The following is a 27,300-nucleotide window of genomic DNA, read 5'->3' as shown; positions in this document are numbered from 1 at the left end:
TCATTTGGATTCCCCCTACCCAGTCAGAGATTTTGCATCTAACACAACATGAGATGCTTATGATAGGTGCAAATAACACAAAATAACACGTTTTACACAACACAAAGTAAAATACTTATAATAGGCACAAAGCATTTTTTTTTTTGTCACTGCCATGGTGCAGATGATTTAAACAAAAGTAACTATGGTTTAATAGCTTCTTTCTCCCTAACTTCAGATGTTATTTAAACAATGAAGAGCAAGATGCTTTAGGAGGTTTTTTAAATACTTACTACAAAAATCGGTGGAATTTATACAACAGCTGCCTTATTTACAACCCCAACACGAGTTTTTCTATTCTATAGCTAAGGTTACTTACAATATAGTGGTTAAAGTCAGCAATTTGGCCTTTACAAGGTATTCAAGCTTTTAATAGGTCAATTTGAGCTGGAGGAAAAAAGTGAGCCTACAAATACTCCGGGTATTGTGGGTAGTTGGTCAATTAGTCCAAGATTAGATTACGTGTTAAATATTGAGCTAAAATAATTCCTTGAGCTTCTGGTTCACTGTCGTTGGGTGCCCTTACTAATGGTTCTAAAGTTAGTGCAGTTCCACACGTAATTATACAGTGGTCAAAGTTTATGGGCGAAGAAAAACAAACGAAGAGCATTAAAACACTCATTCTATCACCAAGGAGACCAAGGAGCAGTGCCCAGGAACTTCTTCCTCTGTAACACACGGGGACGGCTGTCACATTATTCTGGCAACTAAGAGCTTGGTAAGACACCAGAGGCAGACCTCAGGAAGTCCTGGGGGAACGTGGCCATGAAGGGAGCAGTGAAATCCAAGTGTACAAGTTCATGAAGAAGGAGAAACAAAAATTCTATCAGCTACTCCTCAGCCTCTATCCTCAAAGGCAAGTATGAAAGTAAAGGAAGGTGAGTTTTTAAAAAGTTCACCCTTTAGTTGTGTTAAAAATAATATGCCAAAAGTCTGCAAATGAGCTAAAAGGTCTTTGAAAAGGGTCAAGTGACATATATATCTGTCTAGCTTTCCTAACACTGCAAAAGCCACCTTAAGTCTTTCAGGAAACAAAACAGTTTGCTTGCGGAGGGAGGGGGGACCCTCTAATACAGCTGTACCTGTAATTTGCTCTTACTGCTAGTTTTTTCCTTTCCTTATTTAAAATCACACCAAAGATAAAGACGTTTTTTGGCCAAATAAAAACACAACATTGAACGGAACTTGGCCTAACAACTAGCATGGAATTGTCAATCCACCTTGCATTAGCAAAAATGAAAACATGAATAAAAATACGAAAATGAAACTAAAGAGAAAAATGTTAACAGGCAAAACCAAGATAAAATTCAAATTTACTTTCAAAAATCTGATTTTATTTTCTGAATCAAAAAGAAGTGTATTCACGTTAAATGTAGAATGTTTAACTCTCCATTGATCTCGCAAAACACTTTCCAGATATTGTTAACAGTGCTCAGAACTGTGTAAAAGTCAACATCCAATACCATGTTTTAAAGAAAGAAGTTTAAATGTAGGACTTATTTCTAAGAAACCCTTCACAAAGGTCAAGGCATTGGCAATTCTAATTTAAAAAGAAATTTTAATCATTATTGGAAATTTAAGTGACAATGGCTCTCAAGAGCTAAAAATCGGATCTCTTTTAAAACAGAAAATATGTTAGTTTGAGGGACTCCCACCTGACAACTCCAGTTAAACCTAATATTTCAACTACCCCCCAAATAACTAAATACATTATTTTGCCTTGGAATAGGAAAATTAGAAAATGGAATTTTAAAATTATACTATATATATAAATACACCATTTTAACTGTCCTGGTTGCTAGCAGAATACTGAAATTAAAACCAAGTTCTACATTCAAGGGGCAAATGATAAATGCTCTCTCATTGTTGTAAGAGTCCATCCTTGTCCTTGTTGCTTTCTACCCCCATATATTAAAATCATGACCAAAGGCCAAGAGTTCATCCAATTTACCTGAAATGAACACCTCGTAGGTGTACTGGTCCTACGTGTGTGTCCTTTAACAAGTCCAGGACTCAAAAGGCTAGGGGGAGTTAGAACATGATTTAGGAACACTTGAGAATTCCAAAATGACTGACACCCACGTCCCTAAAATCGAGTACACTTTATTCATAGGCTATTCACGTGTACTGAGGCATGTCCAGCATGCAGGTTAACTTCTTTTACTTGTTCAAAGTGAGGTAAAACAGACAAAAATACTTAATATGAACAGAAGCTGCATTATTAAAACTAACCTCCTTTTGCTGCTTATTTCATGTAAACTGACTTTTAAGCTTCTTCACAAAAAAGGTCTTAAAGCCAATAATTTTTCCAGATGTAGTCACCTAAAAACTAAGCTTCCTCTTTCAAAGCCATTATTAGTAAAGAATGTTTTGAAATGAAGGAAAACATTTTTCCCCCAGAATCTGCATTTTGTACTTAGCATGATAGAGTTTCTTATTACTTTATTTTTCAAATTTAGAAAGAATTCAAATCTGAGTACTATTTGATATTTTTTTCAGATACAAAGCAGTACCAACAGATTCATAAATATGATTTTCTGACACAGAAAAGTCTGCTACCACTTACAAAATACCAACAATTCTTCTTTCAGGCATAAGACGACTGAGACTTACTAGTTATGATTACTTTTTCAGCACGAATACAAATTTCAATCTTGATTTTTTTTTTTTGCCAACAACATTTTAAGTAGTCAAATTATACTCCACTTCCAGATTGCAAAATAAAATAATAAAAAGACTAATGAAAATTACCCAACTGGCAACAAGTCCCATGTTTCAATGTTATTTTTAACCCCAAAACTGTAACCTACCGCCAGTAATTATTTATACGCGTCTACTTCTTCTTAAATCAGCACTGGTCAGTTACGTGAAAGAGTAACTGTAAGAATGGCACTTGGCACTGGAGTACCTTAATGCTTCTGGTATAGAAAGAAGCATTCTTAAGCACTCTTCTAATCTGTACTTGGAATTTCCAAAAGCATTTTTAAATTGTCAATTGTCCACTGATAGATTCTAGGGAGTCTATTCCCAGCTAACATGGTTGATTTAAAAAATAAAAATTAAAAAAAAAAATCGCTAAGCCACATGGTAATGGAGTATTACACTTGCTCTTTACATCAAATGGAAACAGTTCCAGGCAGACCAAAAGTCGAAGAAAACCTGCCAAATCAAAGGACTGGAAATAAATTTCATCTTACATACCTCAGAGCAGAAAAGCTCAAAAATTAAAAAGTCCAAAGACCACCCCTTCCCCCCACGCAAAATCCCATCCCAAACACTTTAATTCTGAGCCTAACATTTCCCTACAATGTTAATTCCAGAAGCTTTAAGGTACTTAAACTGTGCAGTAACTGTTGAAAGCACCACACTACAGAGGAAATGCCATAAAGGGTTCAGCAGCTGCCCACCCATCCCTTACCACCCCCACCCCAATAATATGTAAAAGCTCCTGTTAAAGTTTTTTTCTTATGCTAATAAAGGCATACCACCTAGTGTGCTAAAGACTAAAACTAGCAGCATTAGAGCAGTAAAGTGAAAATAGGAAGCCGACAGGAATGATCTAAATGCCTACTTAGAAGAAACAAAGCAGCAGACGGGGGGACCCTTTGCCCTCTCGTTGTGTTTGTAGGGAAGTGGCTGAATTAAACAGATTTACCCACTTTAACAAAAATTTAACAAAGCTTCCCCCAAGACACCAGAATAAAACCTGACCTTTCCAGTCAAAGGGCACAGAGAGGACTCTTCCACGTCCTGGAGTTGAATGAGTTCAAAGATTGGCAAAAAGGAAAAAAGAAAGCATTAGGGGTGTGATGCGAGCAAGCTCTGGAGTGAGTTTATCGAACAGTCACACCAAGTTTCTCCAGCACACGGACACCCTTTTCTTGGTATTCTTGTCGGGTCATCCAGAAGTTGTCTTTGTCTTTCATGATATCTGCCAGAACTGCACCACCCAGGAACACCATGTGCTTTCTGCGCGGTGGATCTTCGATACGGATCTTAAATTTCTAAAGGAGAAAGAGGGGATCACAGAGTGTCACTCGTGCAGAATGCTTTCTGCTTCACGAAAATGACTGTTCATACATTCTCCTGTTGAATTCTCACAACAGTCCTGTGAGGTAAGCAGGACGGTGCGATTTAGTGTCTGAGGTACAGAGATATTTTTTGTAATCTGCCCAAAGCTCACAACTAGGAGATCACACATCCATCCCAGAGTGCTTAGAGCAGTCCTGATTTACACTTGTTGCCGCATCACTATTAACAACGCCCTCTGTCACTCTCAGAAGTGTCTTGATTTGGACAACAAATTCCACGATCAGCCTACTGACAGAGCCCAAGTACCACAGTCCTGATTGTGGCAGGTTTTCCCATCAACTGGTGATGACCACATGAGCAAATCATTTAGCCAGATGTCAAGTCAAGAGTTTGGGTAAGAGGACTTCTATGATTTCTTCAAGCTCTAACGCCTCTGATTGCAGTCCCATGTAAGAGTAAGACTGAAATTCTTTTCTTATAAGCAAAGCTCACTTTCTATTGCTTCAAATGGAAATGAAATGTTCTCAAAATAAACAAGACCAAGTACAGTCAAATAAACCTTGGGGATGCTGGAAAAAATCAAAACAGTACCCAAAATTAAAGATAAGTGGGAAAAGTTTTATAATCTTTAGCCACTATTGACTGCCTAATAAAAATACACCTCAATCTGTGTGATCAGTCGCGCTTCAAAGAGAAACCTTAAAATGCCATGGTTTAATTTACTGTGCCACAAATCCTGCAAGACTCCAAGTAAACTATGTCATGTTAAGTTGTCTTCACGTCACATAAATGGAACTGTGAGATCTGATAGTATATGACACCAGATCTGATAGTATATGACACCAGAACTGTGAGATCTGATAGTATATGACACCAGATCTGATAGTAAACACCAGTTTACTTACATAAAAAAGGGGGGGGGGGCCTGGCTGTGTTCCAATAAAACTTTATTTATAAAAACAGCCAGAAGTGAAATTAGTCAGAGAAAGACAAATATCATACGACTTCACTCATACGAGGACTTTAAGATACAAAACAGCCGAACATAAGGGAAGGGAAGCAAAAATAATATAAAAACAGGGAGGGGGACAAAACATAAGAGACTCTTAAATATGGAGAACAAACAGAAGGTTACTGGAGGGGGTGTGGGAGGGGGGATGGGCTAAATGGGTAAGGGGTACTAAGGAATCTGCTCCTGAAATCACTGTTGCACTGTATGCTAACTAACTTGGATGTAAACTAAAAAAATAATGGCCCTTCAAGACCCTGCTGCCCCTGCAGCTCTCTCAACTGGCTGCTGGTTTCCTCACATCACCATCTTCCTAACCTTGGAGGTTCTGATCAACTGTTGCTCTTCACTGCTGCGCCTCTCTCCCTCCTCCCTACAACTCCAAAGTTGAAGCTCATTCTATCAGACCATTCCATCCACCACTCCTCCTTGCCAAGTCACCTACAGGACCCCCAGGTTTCTTCCTCTCATCCCTGCTCCTACTGTGCATGGGGGTACGCTCTCACCACCATTTCCTGGTGTTATCCTTAGTGACTTTGTCCTCTGCCTCTCAAAACACCGTCTTGGGTGTTCAACTCTCTACTTTGTAGCTGCGCTCAAGGAACTGAACACAACAGGTGAGAAACTCAAAAGTGTTGGTTTGACTGCATCGCTTACCTTACTTGAGCCCCTCAGTGCAGCACGGCAACCCCATTACATGTCTCTTCTCTCTTCTCTCCAACACAACCATTTCACACCTCCTCCTCCATTTCATAAACCTCCGTCTCCTGTCTCCTCCCTCTGAGCCTGCAAACGCATCCTTTTACATCCTTCTTTCTTCCTCCCTCCCCCAACAATCTATTCACACCATACTTAGTGATTCTTTTTTAAAGACAAAAAAACGACTTGAACTCACGAGCCTGAGATCAGACCTGAGCTATCAAGAGTCAGACACTTAACCGACTGAGTGAGCCACCCAGGCAAACCCAGGCTTTGTGATTCTTTAAAAACAAGTCAGATCCGGGGCACCTGGGTGGCTGAGTCGGTTAAGCATCTGACTTCAGCTCAGGTCATGATCTTGTGGTCTGCTGAGTTCAAACCCCACATCAGGCTCTGTGCTGACAACTCAGAGCCTGGAACCTGCTTCGGATTCTGTGTCTTCCTCTCTCTCTGCCCCTCTCCCGCTTGCACTTTATCCCTATCTCTCAAAAATAAATAACCATTAAAAACAAAACAAAAAAAAGAGGTCAGATCTTATCACTTCTCTGCTCAAAACCCTCCCAAGGCTTTCTATTTCATTAGTACTAAAGCTAAATCCTTTACTGTGTCTGAAAAAGACCTACATCCTGACAACCCAGGGCTTTGGCACTTGGTATTCCTGCCTAGAAGATTCTTCCCGCAGATAGTCACGTGGCTCACCCGCTCACTCCATTCTCTGCTCAGAACTGATCTCATCAGAGTCTTTCCCTGACCACACAACACGAACGATCAAGCCATCTCCCCAATGACTACCACTTACTAGCCCCTGACCTCACTTTAGTTTTCTTCACAGTGCTTATTACTATTGAAGTATTATTCATAGAATAAAAGCAGTGATTTTGTTTCCATTTACCACTGTTTTGATTGTTCTAGCACCTAAGACAAGTGTTTAACACCCAGAAGGATGTCAAGAAATTTTTGCTGAATAAGGAAATAATCACCTGAGGCTAATTTTAAATTGTATGTATAACTCAATAAAATCAGACAAATAAGCGGAGTACTTAGACAACATGGCTCCTTTTGAGTCTTTTAATTTGTTTAATGTATGTGAGTCCGTACTCAATTTAATTTCCACAATTCGAGTCACAGATGTGACATTAGTATCTCCAAAACACAAGTCCTCTGTAATATGTAATCTCATTATCTAACAGCCAATCAAAGTTGTTGGGACAAAGAGGAGAACTCAGAACTGAATGACTTCTGGCTGAATGCAGAGTATACGTACTGTACTTCACACACTCCAGTGTTTGTAGAAGAAAAATCAATCCCAAATAACCATCGACTATTACATACTAGTTTAAAAATCTCTCTCTATTCTACACATCAACAACTACCAATTTAAGTCTGTTTCAAGAGCCAGGATAGCTGGGGAGACAAAATATTTGACACATGGTGTTTTACAATCTGATTAGGGAGATAAGACATATGCAAGAAACAGCCAGAAAAATAGCCTAGAATCAGAAATGAGACAGTCCAAGGGTAGCACTGAAGGCTGGTTACATATCCAAAAAGGTAAAAAAAAAAAAAAAACAAACTCAAAACCCCCAAAGAGGCATTTCTCTCTCCATAGTACAGCAGTCCCCTCTTATCTGCGGTTTTGTCTTCTGTGGTTTGCTACCCATGGTCTGGAAGCAGATGATCCTCTCTCTGACGTATCACTACATTCACAAGGCCTACGTAGAACACCTCGCTTGATCTCCTCACGCAGGCAATTTGTCATCTCACATCATCACAGAAGAGTGAGTGTAGTACAAGAAGATATTTTGAGAGAGAGACCACATTCCTATAACTTTTATCCCAGTATATTGTTATAACTGTCCTATTTTATTATCGTCGTTTTTTACTGTGCCTAATTTAGAAAGTAAACTTTATCACAGGCATTCACGTATAGGAAAAAATTGTATACGTGGGATCCAGTACTATCTGCGGTTTTAGGCGTCCACTGGGGGCCTTCAAATGTATCCCCCGCAGAAAAGGGGGACTCCTATAAGGCAGGTTCTTCCCGTGCATTTAGAGGCACCCTGACTCCAGGCTGTTACAGATGAATCAGAACATTTGGCCCTGGATCTCACTGCTTCCAGCCACTGACTCAGAGGTGACCAGGTAGGTGAGGTGACCAGGTAGCACAAGCATTCTGAAAGAGAGTTTACCTCGAACCATTCACTTCCTCTTATCTCTTCAAGGCTGCAAGTGACTGTATTAATAATTAGTTTAGGAAGACTTCATGCTCCCTCTGGTGGTTGTCAAGATTCACAAGCTACTTTACAGGGTTTTATTTTATTTTATTTATTTATTTTTTTTTAATTTTTTTTTTCAACGTTTATTTATTTTTGGGACAGAGAGAGACAGAGCATGAACGGGGGAGGGGCAGAGAGAGAGGGAGACACAGAATCGGAAACAGGCTCCAGGCTCTGAGCCATCAGCCCAGAGCCCGACGCGGGGCTCGAAGTCCCGGACCGAGAGATCGTGACCTGGCTGAAGTCGGACGCTTAACCGACTGCGCCACCCAGGCGCCCCTACAGGGTTTTAAAAGTATGTTAACAGCTGGATTAGTGATTGATACTTACAGAAAGTTTTTCCACATCTCCCTTTAAAACTCGTTCTAAGTAAAGCTGTTTAAGTTCTCGTTCCAACCGTGACGGCAGTCCAGGGTACATAGTAGAACCTCCAGAAAGCACAATGTGCTTATAGAATTCAGATCTAGAAGGACACAAAAGGTATTCATTTGGGGTTTCAGATGGGGAAAATAATCTCTCAGAGCTCCTTTTCGTCTGTCAGCTTCAGGGGACTGCTGGGAGAATTAAATAAAATCCAACATGGAAATCACAGGGCTGAATGTTTGCTATTAATACTGTTATAACAAACCCTCTCTACATGTAAAATAATTATAATTCTAATGAGAATACTTCTAAAGCACTTGACACAGGTTCCTGCAAATGTAACCGAACCTTTTAATAACGACCATAGTTCACATTACAAACTTTCATATTCGGACTGTGTTATCACAGTGCTTCCCCGGAGCCACTGTGTGATGTGGTTGTTTACTATAATTAACCATTTTCTACTATGATTTCAGTTCTTGCTTTTCAATGTTTACATTTGCCTTTTGTAGTTTTCCCTTTTGTTCCTTTGCCTTGAGACTGTCCGCTGTTATTTTTGGTTAGACTGATGTGTTTTGCTTCATATAGCAGTCCTCTCTTCCTTGAATATGCTGCTCTTATCATACCGATAATCAAATCTAAAATAACTGCTATGTACTAAAAGTGATTCAACCGAGTGAGGGTCTGAGGAACTCTTTTCATTGTAAAGTTAGTTCAGGAGCTGAGTCACATTTATTTTGGCCTCATTCAAACTGGCTTCTAGGTTCTGAGTGGAAGAAATTCTCAATTTGTTAACCCCAGCTTCTAGGAGAGCGGTATTTTTTATCTACCTGCAGAAGTATGCACGTGAACGTAGCCTATGCCAAGCAGTTGAGGTGACATGTACCCACTAGTGTTTACATGAACACTTTCAAAATGCAGAACACACAACAGCTGAGTTGTGCCACTTCCTAATGCCAGCTCCGTCGAAAGGGTACCGAACCTGAGTCCAGGGCTTCAGGCATGCCAACGCCTGAATCACCACTGAGAGGCATGCACTTTTAAATGCAATTTTACTATCAGTGATCATTAAATCAAGGGACAAAAGCGTCTACCTAATCCCTACTAAGGGAATTTACTCCCTACTCCAAGTCTAGATTTCTGATCGTCTTCCATCAAATTTATAGCTTGTTATAAGCCAACTGCGATTTTTATTAATTTCCTTTATTATCCTGTTCCTCAGCCATCCCACAAAAATTAGTTTGGTGGTTATTTAATGCAAAGTTAAAAAGACAAGTAAGCAAACACCTGCTTTACAAAATGCTTCTGAGTGAATTCCTCCATAACCTAGCTATATAGGAGGGCTTTCCAAATATGACTCAAATCAATTCTAGATGCAATATAAGATGTGAATTTAATAACTACGTAAAAACAAATTTCTGCATAGCCAAAAACACCATAAGCAAGAGACAAATGGAAAATTAGGAGAAGTATCTGCAATGGATCACAGAACTAGCTATAATAGCAAAAGAACTTTTAAAACGTGAGGGGAAAATATTACAAAAATTCCATACACGAAGAAGCAAAAGCCATGAACAATAACAACAGTCCTAAACAAAGAAAAACATGCTCAACTCCACTCTTAAGGAAAATACAAATTAAAACTACACTGAGGTATCATTTACACTCACCAGACTGGCATAAAAGTTAAAAAGTCACCACACTGTGAACAAGCTGTGGGGACACAGGTGCCCTCACCTGTTGCTGGCGGGAAGGAGAAAGGTACAACCCGCACAGTGAGGAACTGAGCAGTAACAAAACTACATGCATTTATTTACCTTTTGGACCAACAACTCCCCCTCTAGAAATTTTTTCAGAATGTTCATGCCCAACAATACAAAAATAAAGAGTACACAAGGTTATTAATTGCAGCATTATTTGCACAAATACTGGAATCTACCTAAATAACCAAGATTCACGGAATAAACGGATATGTATACACTAGAAAAAGGAGGACGATCCCTAGGAAATGGTACAGGATTGTTTAGGACATACTAAGTGAAAGAAGGGCAAAAAAGCATTTTTACTATGCTCCCTTTTGTGTAAGAAAAAATGAACATAGAAAGGATAAACCTGAAACTAATGAGACCATTTACCTGTAAGAGGGAGGGGGACTAGGGTGGAGAACAAGGGGCAGGGAGAGTAATAATACTTCAAAGAATACTTTTTGTATAGTTTTGACTATATGGTAATGCTTCACCTACAAAATTAAAGAAAGGCCAGGAATATCCTGTGCCACAAAACACAATGTGCTCAAAAAGATAACAGCACATCAAAGGATGCAAGACCCTGTCTGAAGGGGCTCTGGCCAAATCAGGAACAATTTGAGCATTAAAACAAATAAAAATGGTAATGAATTATAATCCACTGTACAAAATCATGAGTCCACGCTGATAACAAATAAAACAAGGAAAAGTGCTTCCTTATGCTAGAATGTCAACTAATACATATAAAAGGAATGACAGAATTAGGAAATCACCTTTTTTGCAACCACAACAAAAATGCATTTAGGTATTTTAGCATCAATAGACGCTAAAAAGGGTGGGGGGCAGAGTTTAATGAGGAACAGGAGATCAAGACAGTCTCAAAGTATTTTCCCACAAATTACTTAGAAACTAAGAAAGAAAAACTACAAAAACTAAACAGGAAACTTCATTAAGAGCTTAATACTAACATCACCAATAAGGAAACAACAGATCTCATATCTGGATGTGAAACCCTGAGAAGGACTCATCACTTAAGTAGTATTCTAGTCCCAAATGCATAACCTGAATCTATTCATGAGAAAAAATACAAACTCAAGTTGAGAAAAGTTTTCTAAAATAATTGGCCTGTACTCTAAAAAGATGTCAATGTCATGAAAGACTGAAGAACAGTGCCCAAGAGACATGGCAACTACATACCCTGTGTGATCCTCAACTTGATAATCTCCTGGGGAAAAGAAAAACTATATAAAGGGCATTATTGGGATAGTAGATGAAAGTGACAAATGGATGGCACATGACAGTGTATCAGTTATCAATCTCCTGAGCTCAATAACTGCACTGTGGCTACAGAATAGAATACCTCTGTTCTCAGGAAATAAAAAGAGAATATTAAGGAGTAGAGAGGACTTATACATTCAACATACTCTCAAATGGCTCAAGAAAAAAGAGAGAATGACAGAAAGAACATGCAGAATGTTAAACTTAGTAGAATGCAAAACTGAAAAAAGAGTATACATGAGTTATCTGTATTATTCCGGAAAGTTTTCCTTAAGTTTTAAATTATTAAAGAAAATTTTTAAGTGGTTTCTGAGACATAATGATATATATTCAACACCCAGTGCCACCCTCAAAAAATTATTTTGCCTTACCTGTTCAAAAACATGAGTGAGCTAATAGACAACTTGGTCATTTTAACTACACACATTCCATCTACTGATAAATAACTTGGAAGCCATCATTTATAACGTACCTGGTATCAATGTCAGCTGCCTGGATTGTGTTAAAAAGCAATTCAGCAACACCCACGCCCTCAACATTGATCAAGTGAGGCTGAAATAAAGCTTCTGGTGCTTCAAATCTCTCTCCCCCAACTTTGATAATGCGGCCATCTGGGAGCTAGAAACCAAGAATAACCAGGTATTAGTCAGCAAAACGTTATTAAAAAATTTCCCAGTGTTCTCTAGAACACTATTAAACACATCTGTTCTATAACCAAAATCATTACCAGCAACATATTATTCCCACAATAAATTCTTGAAAAAGAAAAAAGGTAAAATAAAATATATTCAGATAGCTGTTCTGCTTTTCAATGCAGAACATGCCATCACACCATGCTCCAACACAGCAGGAATTTCTTGGGACAACCACCAAGGCATGAGTGCATTACGTTCCTTTGCTGTGTACAGCTAAGCATAAAAAGGAAATGTTCATAAACCACTGCATTTGGATTACTGCTGGTGTCAATGCTGCTTCTCTATTGTAACACATCTGTGATTTTATGGATATTTTTATTATGTGGCATAGACACATATAGTTAAAAATGTTAATTTCTCTCACCAAATAATTATACCGTGAAACGTTACTATTTTGCCATCAAAACACTTTATATATCATGTGTAAAACTTCTGTCAAATCATTTAATCCAAAAAATGTGTTTTTTTAGTTTATTTATTTTTGAGAGAGAGAGCATGGTTAAGGGGGGAGGGGCAGAGAGAGAGAGAGAGAGAGAGAGAGAGAGAGAAAGAATCCCAAGCAGGTTCCATGGGATCCCACGAACCATGAGACCACGGCCTAAGCCAAAACCAAGAGTTAAATGCTCAACTGACTGAGCCACCTAGTCACCCCTAGACTACTTTTATTAAGCAATTCTGTGTCCTATTTACTAGACCCTGTTAATAAATTTTATTTTATTTATTTGTTTGTTTGTTTATGAGGGAGAGAGAAGGAAAGAGAGTGCAGAGCCCGGAGTGGGGCTCAAGCTCATCTGACACGGGACTCAAGCTCACCAACAGTGAGATCATGACCTGAGCCGAAGTCAGATGCTTAAACGACCGAGCAGGCACCCTTAAAACATTTTTTTTTACATTTTATTTTTAAGTAATCTCTACACCTACATGGGGCTTGAACTCACAACCCTGAGATTAAGAGTTGCATGCTCTACCTACCGAGCCAGTCAGGCTCCCCTCTAGCCCCCATTAAATTTTAAATAATGGATAAACATAATTTTAATTTAAGCAAATAAAATTTAAACAACAGATCTGACATCATTACAACATAACCTTGTATAGAAAACTCTTAAGTCACATCATGTTTAACTAAATGAGAAATGTTAAGTAAAAACTTTATTTATTTTTAAAATTTTTATTTTTTAGTAAACTCTATGCCCAATGTGTGGCATGAACGCATGACCTCAACATTAGCAGACAGATTACTCCACTACTGAACCAGCCGGGTGCCCCCCCAAAACTCCCTCTCTTAATGTCTACTTATATTTTTTAGAGAGAGAGACAGACAGACAGACAGAGGCAGAGTGTGAGTGGGGGAAAGGCAGAGAGAGAGACACACACACAGAATCTGAAGCAGGCTTCAGAGATCACGACCCGAGCTGAAGTCTGACGCTTAACCAACTGAGCCACCCAAGCATCCCCAAAACTCCCTCTCTTAAAACCACCTCACAACTCATTGGATTGACCTAAGTTTTAAGCATGCTTGTATATGCTGGCATTTGACCCATTTCTATAGGAGATACCAGAATTAGTTTTACATGAACATTTCTCACAGTATATTTATAATGTAATAAAGTAATTGTATTTAGATTCTAAAAATGGCTTTTCAGTATGACAAAGTCCCACAAACCAAGCTTTTAAAACATTTACTCCATGTTTGCTATAACTGTTTACAGATATGTGCAAAAGCAATCACATTTTTCAAAACTTCCACAACTGTCTTTAAATAAATTGTATCAAGTTAAACAAACAAAACAAAACCCAAAAATAAAAAAACCCTCAAGGATACTGATTCAAACATTTACTCTTAACAAAATAAAACCATCAGGTGAGTTTAGGAACCACATGAAATCACCTAAGATATCTGGAAACACTTTACACAGCACACTTATTGGTAAAACCTCTGTAGCTCACATTTCCAGCCTCTCTGTCAGAGGGGCTTCTTCCTGTACTCTGGCTGCTGGCCAGCGTGGGGCCACCCAGCCTGGGAACCACCTACCTCTAGATACTGACTGTTAAGACTGCAGGATTCTCCTCTTTTTGCACCAAATCTTATCCCATCCTTTCTCCCCCTTCACTTATCAGTTTCACCAGTGTACTGGTTTTATTTGTTGTGCAAATGACAAATAAGTAAGAATTACGTATAACATGTTTGTTATAACAACATGAGTATGAACTGCACGGGTCCTCTGACACATGGATTTTTTTCGATAAATACAGTACAGGACTGTAAATGTATTCTCTCTTCCTTATGATTTTAATAACATTTTCTTTTCTCTAGCTTACTTTATCGTAAGAATACAGTATAAAATACCTATAACATACAAAATAAGTGTTAATCGACTGTTTATGTTATTGGCAAGGTCAACAGCAGGCTATTAGTAAAGTTTTGGGGAAGTCAAAAGTTATACACACTGTATGGGGGGGGAGGGAGGGGAGTTGGTGCCCCAAGCCCCTGTGCTGTTCAAGAGTCAACTGTAGATGTTTTTGTAACCCACCTCAAATTCTTTGACAAAGGAGGGGAGAAATTAACAAAACATATGTACACTTCTAGTTCCCTCATCCTTTGTCTCAGGCCACTTTCTTCCTTCCCAACAAGTCAGGTAGATGAAAAATTATACATCTAGAGGAACTGTCAAAAAAGCTTCAGAGAAGAATCCCTAGGGCAAATCGTGAGATCACTAAGTTGCTTATCAATTATTTGGATCAGTATTGTTTAAAAAATCAAACAATATAATTTATAAAATTAATAATTATTTTTAAAAGGACTATTTTTTACATATTTGTGATATGTAGAGCTTACATGAATCAAATAGTTTATTTTTATTTATCTTTTTTATGAATCAAATAGTTTAAGAATACTGTACTTGCTTTTATTGCCTATTACTTGCTTTTATTTTAGTAATAACTAGATCAAAGACAAGATATGAAAGTACTTTATACCCAGATGAATATAATAGACTTAGGAGAAGAACACATTTAAAATTCAGGTAGGACCAACTCCCGTGGTGTAACCTATAACTAGGTTCTAATTCTTATTAGTTACACTTTCAAGTTAACATGTGTTTTGAAGATCTCATTGTGAAAACACAAAGTCAGGAAAACACTGCCACCTAGTGAATTATTAGAGCAATATTACAGGATGAGCACTTCCCAAAGCATGCTTCGTAGAACGTTTGAAGTCTCATGAAATGCTGGAATCCTGTAGTCTAATAAGGTTGAGAAACACGCAGTATGCTATATTCTCACAGGCACACACAAATTAGCACATCAAAGGCTCTGAAAAGTCCTTCAGTAAAGCGAAACACTCCCAAACTTACTGGACAATGTATACTCCACTGTAATTTTTGTGAAAATACTTAACATCTCAGGGAAATAACATTCTGTAAAGTGCATGTTGAAAATGCTATTCCAGATATTAGAATCTCAAAATAACATCTCTTATCAATTTATATCCTAAGGTAGAAAGGCTATTTATGATTCTTGCCTTATTTCACATTATATGGTATCCTAAAATAACTTAAAGATCTTATTGTGGAAAGACATTATAAGGTCACACACACACACACACACACACACACACACACACACACACACATATATAACAACTCAAAACAAAAATACTGATTCTAAGAAAATCTCTTTAAGCATACACCAATAGTCATGGTGTTCCATTTTAAAACCACACATTTTATACACTGGAAATACTTACTGTGTAAGATTCAACTAATACTGTGGTTTCTAAGGCCAGCTTCTGCTCTTGCTCAATATTATACCCAACATAACACAATTTTTCTTTAATCATGCGAACTGTTTCAAAGTCAGCAGAATGGTTGAAGGCGTATCCTCGCAAAAGAAGCAGCTGGTAAAAAAAAACAAAACAGTAAATTGACAATCTGAATTGAGTTCAACTCTGGAAAAGTGATCACTGCCCACTAAATAGCTCATGTCAATAACAAATGCAATGGACAGTGGATCCTTAGGACTCACTGAATATTTCAGAAATGGGAAATATTACTTTCCATAAAAGGATATATATTTGTTTCACAAAGAGTAAAAGAATTATTAACAGTTCATGAATAATAAATGGGTAAAAGAGCTAAAAAAAAAAACCAAGCTAGTTTTAAAAAAAGACTATTGTTTGAGTACCAATGTTCAGACAGTTTTGTTAAATAATCAAGTCTTAAGTTTTAAACGTTTTCATTTTAGAGAGGGAACAAGAACGAGAAGGGGAAAAGGGGAGAAGGGCAGAAGGGGAGAGGGAGAGGAAGAATCTTAAGCAGGCTCCACTCAGTGCAGAGCCTGACATGGGGCTCGACCCCACAACCCTGGGATGATGACCTGCGCAGAAATCGAGCTGGATGCTCAACCAACTGAGCCACCCAGGCACCCCAAAACTCTATGTATTAATACATATTATTTTAGTTCTGTACTCCCACAATCTGCCACTTGCTCAATCAATGCCATAGTCATGAAATATCCCTAGGTCTTAGAAAGTTTTATCCCTAACTTCTAGTATTATATCTGACACGTATTAGATGGGCAAGAGCATTTGTGAATCACATAAATTATAAGAATTCAAGTAGCTGACAGAAAAACCCTATACCATAATATGTAGCATAAACAAACTGGACTTTGCATATAAAAACTTTACAAATAAGTCCCATTAGCTAATCTTTGTGAGAAAACCCATGGAAAGTCCTCAGACAGAATTCTGGCCCAGAATGAGAATATAATTCTCATTTACTTAATCTCATTATTACTCTAAATGAGACGAAAAGAACACAATGTCAAGGTAAACACTTAATACGACCCATTTTATCACACAGATATCACCCTAGAATAGTTTCTCAACAGCAGCACCAATGACATTGTGGACCTTACAATTCTTTGTTGGAGGGCTGCCCCACTCATCGTAGGATGTTTAGTAGCATTCCCACACAGCTGTTAACAACCACAACATGTCTCCAGACATTGCTAAGTGTCCCTGGGGGGCAGCATCAGCCTTGGCAGAGAGCCACTGACCTGGAGGGAATATTCTAAATAACAGAATTCTGATATAGACAGTAGACTAGACTTTTTTTCTCCCAATATTAAAAAAATATATATACATGCCTCCAAATAATTGCCTTATACACTTTCTCCAGCAATGTTTATAACTTATTATACCCAGAAGTAAACTTTAATATAGTAAACACTAAAAACTGGGTTAATTCCATGAAAACTACTAAATATTAAAGTCTGGTGCAACAGGGTCCTGTTTTTAAACAAATAGCATTAATTTGCGATCACTGTATTTTCTGGGGAAGGACAAGAAAAGGCAACCCAATCAGGATTATGGCTTTAACATATACCTGTCAAAGAAAGGTTTTATGGCAGAAAAGCCTGCCTCTATTGTTCAAGGAGGTTTTAAGGTCTCTTCTATCTTTGAAATACCTCATTGCCCAGTCCCTGGGAATAGCAAACATAATTATGTAATGATGTGTTCTATTCTCATTACTATACCGGAGAGCATGTGTGTAAATCTTACTTGGATTTTTATACGAATATTGGGGTAAATGTGTCACTCCTCCAGTGGTACAGAAGATCTGCTATGGTCCTGAGATGATATATTCAAATACTGCGTTAAGTCAGTAAACACAAACTACAAAAGCTAATTTCTACAATACCTTCTTTTGCTTACCTTGATAAGGTATCTGGTAATATCCCTCCCTGCAATATCTAGTCTCCTGGTAAGGTGAGGGAGAGAAAAGCCTTCATACACTGGACAAATGTGAGTCACACCATCTCCAGAGTCCACCACTACTCCAGTTAATAAACCTGTGTGAAAACCATGAAGTTTTAAATAAAAAGCCAGACCAGAAAAAATCAAAGCCAGCAAATTTCAAAAATTAGCAGAGAAGCCAAACTAGAAACTTCCCCAACCAGAATGGTCTAGAAGCCAGCATTTCTTTATTGTTTGCTATTCTGCAGCTTACTTCTAGTATCTGGACACTAAAGTGAGTATTCTCACACATGTCTCTTGTGAGAGAGACTCTTAGTCTAACTATGTGCCATCCCAGGAGATGGGAAGAAACAGACTCTGAGCTCAGTACAATTCTTCTTTCCAATTTAATCTTCATCCCCAAATTCCCTTCAAGTGCAATTTTCTAAAGCATCATGGTAACTTTTATGAAAACCATTGTGAGAGATAAATACTACACAAGTTGATAGTGAAGCTTATTGAAAATAATGTACTTATTATTTTTGTCATATATTCAAAACTATGTTTTGGAAAAATTCCTATTGATAGGAATGACTACAAAAGTTACCTTCACACAAGGGTTAATGCAGGAAAAAAATACATAACTTTTTCTAATTCCTATTGATAAAATTTCCTATTGATAGGAATGACTACAAAAGTTACCTTCCTTAATGCAGGAAAAAAATACATAACTTTTTCTAATTCAAATTTTCTAGTAGTTAATAGTCTAATAATGTTTTTAACCAAAAAAAAAATTTTTTTTAACTCTACAGAATATGCAATGTCTATAACTTTCTTAACCATCATGTTATCATTTTCACATCCCTGAAGAGGCTCTCTCCATTTTTTTTTTTTGAGAGTGAGAGAGAGCAAGCACACACATGCAGGCGCACAAATAAGCAGAGGGAGACAGAGAATCTTAAGCAGGCTCCATGCCCACGGTGGAGCCCGACACAGCTCAATCTCAGACCTGAGCCAATATTAAGAGTCAGTGGCTCAAATGACTGAGCCACCCAGGAACCTCTCCCTCTTCCTTTTTAAAAAAAAAAAAAAAAATTTTTTTTTACATTTATTTATTTTTGAGACAGAGAGAGATAGAGCATGAACGGGGGAGAGTCAGAGAGAGAGGGAGACACAGAATCTGAAACAGGCTCCAGGCTCTGAGCTGTCAGCACAGAGCCTGATGCGGGGCTCGAACTCACGGACCACGAGATCATGACCTGAGCCGAAGTCGGCCGCTCAACCGACTGAGCCACCCAGGCAACCCTCCCTCTTCCTTTTTTTAAAAAATGTCTATTTATTTATTTTGAGAGTGAGAGAGAGCTAGCAGGGAAGGGAGAGAGAGGGAGAGAGAGACAGAGAGAGAGAGAATCCCAAGCAGGCTCAATGCTGTCAGCGCAGATCTCGCAAACCATGAGATCACGACCTGAGTTGAAATCAAGAGTCAGATGCTTAACCAACTGAGCCGCCCAGGTGCCCAATCCCTCTTTCTTAATACAAACTTGAATGTACTATAATATTTCATCATAATGATTTGTCTTTGAATACATTTACTTAATCTACCTCCTTTGGAGGCTCATATAATGTCTCTCCTTGATTGATGGTGGACATAAATCTTCATAAAAAGGTTCATAAAAACCATTTAGTACCTTTTAATGCTGCATTCCTTTCAACAAGAAACTTCTCATTGAAAAAAAGAGGAATCCACATCATTAATTCAAAAATACTCCCAGTAATATCAACTAAAGCAGGGATTTACATTATATTTTACAAACAGACCTTCTCATGCAACTTCTACTTATTTTCTCCCACTCCCACCAGGTTACACACTAGCCTTTCCCTGTATAATCTGATCCATTTTCAGTGCCCCCCTCTTTTTCACTGGATTACTCATTCCTTCCACTTCAATTCCTATGGATTCTTTAAGGTTCAATCTAGTTCATACCTTTTCATTTACACCTTTCCTGACAATTCTAACCTCCAGATCCCCTAATTCCCTTTATTCTCCTCAGTCCTGTGTGTGCGCTGTGTAGTCGAACATAGCTTCCTAACCCACCGTGTCACTTCTCTTGTTCAAAACCCTTCCACAGCGCTGAATGCTTCTTCCTACCTTTGCTTTTGTAACTGACAGCACTAGCTACCTTCAAGGAGAATTTTATTGGAGTTCTTTTGTTCATTACTAGACTATCATTTCTCAAACTAAGGAATCAACACTTAAACAAAAATGGTTAAATATTAGAAATTAAGTGAGGGTATCTTCTCATTGGATGCAAATAAATTTATGAATATCGCTAGAAAAATCCATTAAGGTCAACTGTATTTATTCAAATATAGTTCAAACAAAAATTCATTTCAGCAGAACTGTCCCATCCTCACCCCCTAAATGAAACTATTATCACCAGTTTCGAAGCTTAGATTCAAAATTTTTAATATCTACTTTTTCCAAAGTATTTTCTGAAATAATTTCTAAAATTTATTTTTCTAAAAATGAAATAAAATTACCTGGATACAAATGCTCCTTGTACAGTAGCAAGTAATTTTTAATTCCTTCCTCAAAGGAAAAATTATTCACAGCTGGACTGTAATCACCTTAAGATCAAGAAGACCGGGGCGCCTGGGCAGCTCAGTAGGTTGAGCATCCGACTTCAGCTTAGGTCATGATCTCACAGTCTGTGAGTTCGAGCCCCACGTCAGGCTCTGTGCTGACAGCTTGGAGCCTGAAGCCTGCTTCAGATTCTGTCTCCCTCTCTCTCTGCCCCTCCCCTGCTTGCATCCTGTCTCTCAAAAATAGATAAACGTTAAAAAAAAAAAAAGGTCAAGAAGACCACATCCAGCTTACTCACTGCTATATACTCTGCACTAAACAGAGTGCAAGGTACATTCCACTTGGTGAATGAACAAAGCTTCTTTAAAAATTTAATTCCCCTAAGTATTTTCTAAGAATCTCTACGTAGTACTAAAGATGGTTTAATAAGTCAATATGTATTTTTACAAGGTGATTTTTACTAAATATATATAAAATAGGATGGCGCTCCATGATATTAAAAAGAGTTTTCTAAGTACTATGTCACATACACCGCTAACTATTAAGGCTGGAGACTTAGCTCAGGTGTCCCTTCCTTCAGAAACCTTCTCTGACATGCTGAATCAAAATGATCTGTTTCAATATCTTTGCCCCCATTAGATTCCATATTCTATGAGGGCATCTTTACATTTCAAGTACCTCAGAGACTGTGTGGCACATATCTGACAGCCCCATAAGTTCTTCATAAGACCATCAGAACATCAGAATGTAAAGAGCTCTCCCCACACGGCCAATTTTTATTCTCAATAGAAAGGAAGGCAGTTACTATCGGCAGCACCAAGAAAACATATAAGTTAGGAAGACACTGCCAAATGTCTACCTTCTCCTTTGTATTTCATCTATCATGTATAAGGCAGGCGTGATCTTTACTAACTTTTTTGGATCTCTGTATTTTTTTTCTTTAACTCTGCCAATTCTAAGGACAAATCCCATGCTCGTTTTCCACTGTACAAAAAGACGTTATTTTAATACAGTCTAAAAGAGGGAACCTCCTACTTCTTAAAAATTGAGATGTTCTCTTCTTACCTTAGGTCTTTCATTGTTTAATGAAGAAAATAAAAATATATGTGAGATTTTATTTGACAAATTTTAGAAATTATGAAAATATTTGAATAAATCTATAATACTGTGCTTTTCTGGGATTCAAAACTTATTATAAAATCAAATTCCTGTGACATAAAATGCACTTAATGTCTGAATTGTTGTTCTAAAAATTAAGTTTCACCTACCTTGAGCATACAAAGTCAGAACCGCCTGGATAGCTACATACACACCAGAAAACTGGTAAGTTTCAAACATTACCTGAAAATGCAAAAAGAAAGAAAGAAATACTGGTATTTAGAAGTTACATAATAAATATTTATGCTTTCTTGATTGTCACAGAGTGGATTAGTTGCCAAGACAGAATCAAGGGACCTATAAGAGTCCTCCATTCTCCTCAGCTACCACAGAGCTCCAATGATGGGAACAGATTTTGGATAAATACCGAGTTCTCAAGCATTTCATAACTGTTACAAAGCATTTTTTTTTAATTTTGAGAGAGAAAGAAAGCGTGGGTGGGGGAGGGGCACAAAGAGAGGGACAGAGAGAGAACCCCTCGACGTCCACCCACATTGAGCCCCTTTAACACAGGGTTCGAGCCCACAAACGGCGAGATCATGCCCTGAGCTGAAATCAAGAGTCAGGCGCTTAATGGACTGAGCCACCCAGGTGCCCCAAAGCAAAGATTTTTGAGTGTTTTAGTCAATGGATAATTAGAGTGGAAGAAAGATTTCTGCATTTAAACAAGCCTTTCTTAATGATGTCCCTTAATGGAAATATCTTTTATTTTTAAAATTTTTATTTAGATTTTAGTTAGTTAACATACAGTGTAACACTGGTTTTAGGAGTAGAATTCAGTGATTCATCATGGAAATATCTTTTAATTCAAGGAAAAACTACAGAAATTGCTTAACTGCTGACCCTCCCTCCGATTCCTCTCCCCTAAGCTGAGCCAAGATTGTGGCTCTACCTTCAGCAGTTAAAAAAATGAAAAAAAGAAGAAAAAAGGAAGGTAGGAAAACAGAGGGCAGAAAGACAAAACTGTACGCAGTAATTCCTGAAGGCTGGCAGATACAGAAACTGCCTAGCTGGTACTCCCACCTTCCCAGCTTGAGCCCTGGCTGTGGCACTGCTCTCAGCTGAGCTATGATGGAGGGAAGAGCTTCCTTGTGCCCTCTCTGGTCACAACCATGCTCATTCTCTGTAGTCCAGGTGGGCTGGGAACATGCTGCAGGACTTCTGTCATCTGCAGTGACCACTCCTTGACTGGCATGGCTGACTACCACTCTGAAAATCTAGATACTCAGAAACTTTATAAGTCACAATGAGACTTATAGAGGATTTAAACGTTGTAACTCTGAAACACATATTCATCAATTAAGCAACTAGATGTTCTAAACATTATTCTATTCCATCATCCTTTACTCCCCCTCCAGAGAGAAGAAAATGGAAGCGTGAAGTTGTATTTGCATTTGTCATCTTGAAAGTCCGTTAGAATTTGTTCTTATCAGTAAGATGGTGAAAAAGTATTTCTAGTACTAAATCAACTTTCCGGATGAGATTAAAGTAGGGCATTATCAGTCACAGCCAAATTTGCACCCACAAGTAAAAAAGAATACTAAACTGAGACCTTACATGAAGGTCTTACATGACAATCCTTGACATGGAGGTCTTACATGACAATCTTACATGACAATCCTTGTCATTCTTGCAGATTAAAAAAAAACAAAAAACAAAACAAAACAAAAACCCCCAAAACTACGTGTCCTGGTCAAATAGCTAGCTAGTGGAAGAGGCATCCAGGTATAACATCATCTCCCTGACTTTTCATCTGATTTGAACGAAAACTTGGTTTTAATTCTGACATTGTGTTGCTTTCCTAAAGAGGTTTCCGTGTTTAGGAACCTTTCAGTTTAATGCAAAAATGCCTCTACTCTGATTTTACAATGCACTGCTAAAAATAAATACCAATGACACATCACTACTTATACATCAAAAGTATTAGTAGTTATAAGCCATAAGGAAATGACATGGATTTCCTAACTAAAACCAGGATCTTAACATTTTAAAAACACTTAATATGAAACTTAAATTTTTATCCAGAATTTAAAAATATTGTCTCACAACAATCTCATTTGAAATCCTTCCAAAATTTCCATCAACACCTAAACATGGTCATGGAGCAAAACAAAATATTTACAGTAAGTAGTGTCTGCAAAGCTCCTAAAACAGAAATAATTATTCCAAGTTTCTACCTCGTATGTAACAAAAAACAAAGACAGTTTTTACCTCATATATAAGCAAATATAATGAAAGACAACCTTGAAAAGTTACTTATCTGAACTATGAAGGATGCAGACTTCTTGCTCTCTGTGTCTGCTCCCTCAGAGCCCTTCAATCTGCTCTCACTAGCTTCCCTCTCCTTAGTCCTTAGCCTTCTCACCAATGTTTGATCTCTCTTCCCTGGTGAATGGATTATCTATATCCTGATGACTCCCAAGTTTCTAGTCTAGCCTCAGACTTTTCTTCTGATCTTGATCTTTTTTACAGACTTCTCCTGTCTGAAAGTAGAGTAATCCCATGAAACCTTTGGTGAAGCTGAAATGTTGTAAATCAAAGAAGCAATGACCATTAATTTATATGGAAATTAATTTATGAGTGCTCCCAGATGTCAAAAATAACTTCTTTTAGGCTCTTCTGATAGCTTAGGGCACATCTTGCTAATGGATGCACAAAATAAAACGAGATAAAGCACAGATGCTCACTGACACAGTTCAAAGCTAGGGCGCCTTGATGCTCAGATGCTGAGTGTGGTCCTGGGGAACCAGCATGGCAGCACCACTCTCCTGCTATGGGTGCATGCTGCCTCTCTAACAGCTTGCTGCAAAACCAATGCTGAATCCAATTTTTGCTTTTCCCTCTTTTTCATAGAAGTGAAAATCTTCAGACTTTGTTCAGTTAGCAAAAACAGGTACTAGCGTAGGTCTTTGGTAAAAGCAAAGTGGCATAACATGAACTTTTGAAAAGTGGGAGATACCTCTAATTATCTACGTGACGCTTTTGACTGGATGTCTAATGAGGCCAAAACTGAACTCTCGATCCTTCCCCCCAAATCCTGTTTTACTTATTTCGTCTTCTCCTACCTTGGTTGATGGTATGTCATCCTCCAGGTGTCCAAGTCAAGACGTTTGAAGTCATCCCTGACTCTCCTCTCTATTACCCATATTTATTTAATGCATCAGAACATGCCTTGGCCCTACCTTCAAAACAGATACATAATCTGGCCACTTGTCATTACTTCCACTGCTATTACCCTAATCCTAACAATCATTATCTTCTGCCTAGATAACTGAAAGCCTTCAAACTGGTCTCTCTTCCACTCTTGCCTCCTTATGGTCTACTCACAACCTAGCAGCCACAGAAACCTAAATCTGAGAATGTCCCTTCTGTGTAACAGCCCTTCATTTCACTTGGAGTAAAAGAACGATTCCCTTTAAGGGCCTGCAAGGCCCTGTATGATCTGGCTCCATTACTTCTCTGAACTCATCTCCTGTTGCCCTCCCATACTGGCTTCCTTGCTGACTCTCTAACATACCAGGCTTATTCCCATTTTAAGACCGTCACACTAGCTACTTCCTTTGCCTGGAATGCTTTCCCCTCACACATCCTGGGTGACTCCCTTACTCTTTGTTTTAATATCACCTTTTCAGGGAGGTCTACTCCCACATCCTATGAAAAATGTAATCTCCCACAGCTTCCCCACATTTAGCATCTATTATCTTCTAACAAACCATTCAATTAACTCACTTTTGGGTGGGGGTGTTGTCCCCTGACAGAATATAAGTTCCATGGCAGCAGGGTTTTGTATACTGATATATTCTACTTAGAAATAATGACTAGTTAGGTGCTCAATAAATAGGATCTGAGGGGAAACAATTATTTTTATTCCCTTGATCCTTTATTTTTTAAAAGATTTTTTATAATGTTTATTTTTGAGAGAGAGAGAGAAACAGAGAGCAAGCGGGGGAGGGGCAGAGAGAGGAGACACAGAATCTGAAGTAGGCTCCAGGCTCTGAGCTGTAAGCACAGAGCCTGATGTGGGGCTTGAACTCACAAACCGTGAAATCATGACCTAAGCCTAAGTTGGACATTCATCCGACTGAGCCACCCAGGCAGGTTCCCCTATTCCCTTTATCCTTAACAACAATGGTAAGATAAAAGAAAGAGCATTTGCTTTAACATCACATCACAGAAACACATATGTACATATCCCACCTAAAAACACTTACCTCTACAATCTTCTCTCTGTTTTTTGTTGGGTTCATGGGAGGCTCTGTGAGTAAGATTTTACAATTTCTGGTATCTATGTTAAGTTTCTCGGGTCCAAATGTATAATCCCACAGGTGTTTCATGTCATCCCAATTTCTTACTATGCCATTTTCCATAGGGTAGTTAACTTCTAACATTGAGCGTAATTCACTTGCCTCATCACCAACCATGAGATCCTAGAAAATTATAATATCAAAGCTTTAGTCCAAATTTTTGCATAAAATATCTTCAGAAAACTACATTCCCATGATATTTTGGAAAACTTGGGAATAATTAATTTTAATCTTTCTGGCACTTTCAGATAAAGTTCTTCATTCCACAAGTTTAAAAAATCTTTTCTTTCAAGAACAATGCCTTGGAAAGTTTAATCATGAATAATAAATTTTTACGTACAACGTGGTTTAAATCAATAAATGGACCTTACCTTTAATACATATGTTTCCAAAAGAAGAGCATTAGCACAAATAAACCCCACATTTTCATATTTTGGAGGGTTTTGTATGAGGTTTCATCTGTTTCTTTTGCTCAAATGTTCAAAAAATAAGGCCTGTGATATGTGAAATAGCACATCAGGGAAAAAAAGACTTGTAGAAAAATGCTCAATGCATGCAGCACAGTTCTTCGTACTAAATATCGAAATGGTAAGGGTAAATGATACGTTTTAATGGACTATAAAGCATAATGAAAGAAGCTAAAATTAAATGATTCTTTATTATGCTGTAATAATGCAGATATGCACCACATAACTTGCAAATTTCACAAATTTCTACCTGCATATACCTAAGTTAGAATTGAAATTGAGTTTCTATACATGCCTCACCAAGATCAATGAAAATTTGTAGAGCTACAAAAAAATTAAGACACAGGGAAACAATTTTTAAAAATCATCTCATGAGCAACATTTTCAATCTTAAAGTATAATACTGGAAAACTATGCGATCACACGTGAAGTGGAGTACTCACAAGTCTTGTCTCCAATGAGAGCACACTTAAGATGCACTTAAGATGACCCACATTTGAAAAGTCAAATTTTGTATGTATAATAGAGCTAATGATGTCCTAGAATTTAAGCTTATTTTAGAAATCAGCTAGTCAAGATATTAAATAATCCTGATTTCTACATATACTGATGAATTCAACAAAAAACAAAAATCAGAAATAGCTACTATTTGCTACAATACCTTAAGTTTAAAACATGAAGAAATGAAAAAAAAAAAACATTAAAATTAACATAAAATGTCTCAAAATGAAGTTTAAACATATAGGAGTTTAAAACTTTTGAAAATAATAATTAAAAACAGGTGAGGTCTCGAAAAAAGATTTCTGGAAAATCCACTGAAAGCAACAACAAAAAGGAAAAACAAAGTTAAAGCAGATGCTAGAAATGTTCACTAAAACTTCTCTGTTGCAACTAATTTCTTATAAAGTTAATTT

The 27,300-nt window shown here is 37.8% G+C and overlaps 1 protein-coding gene across 2 annotated transcripts in view; it reads right to left on the bottom strand.

The window, feature by feature from the left end:
- Nucleotides 1–1,351: 1,351 nt before the first annotated feature.
- Nucleotides 1,352–27,300, bottom strand: part of ACTR2 (actin related protein 2) — a 38,206-nt gene continuing 12,257 nt past the window's right edge. For both annotated transcript variants that reach the window (XM_003984060.6, XM_003984059.6), the window contains 7 exons: nucleotides 25,827–26,042; nucleotides 21,726–21,798; nucleotides 17,853–17,989; nucleotides 15,882–16,031; nucleotides 11,914–12,059; nucleotides 8,386–8,518; nucleotides 1,352–4,043 (listed from right to left, as the gene is read on the bottom strand). In XM_003984060.6, the coding sequence (XP_003984109.1) occupies nucleotides 3,873–4,043; nucleotides 8,386–8,518; nucleotides 11,914–12,059; nucleotides 15,882–16,031; nucleotides 17,853–17,989; nucleotides 21,726–21,798; nucleotides 25,827–26,042 (1,026 nt within the window). In that variant the 3' untranslated portion in view covers nucleotides 1,352–3,872. The remainder of the gene's footprint in view (nucleotides 4,044–8,385; nucleotides 8,519–11,913; nucleotides 12,060–15,881; nucleotides 16,032–17,852; nucleotides 17,990–21,725; nucleotides 21,799–25,826; nucleotides 26,043–27,300) is intronic.

This window comes from Felis catus, chromosome A3 (assembly GCF_018350175.1).
Source record: "Felis catus isolate Fca126 chromosome A3, F.catus_Fca126_mat1.0, whole genome shotgun sequence".
Taxonomy (NCBI): Eukaryota; Metazoa; Chordata; class Mammalia; order Carnivora; family Felidae; genus Felis; species Felis catus.
Note: the sequence above shows the minus strand (reverse complement) of the source record. Positions and strands in the feature narration are given on the sequence as shown.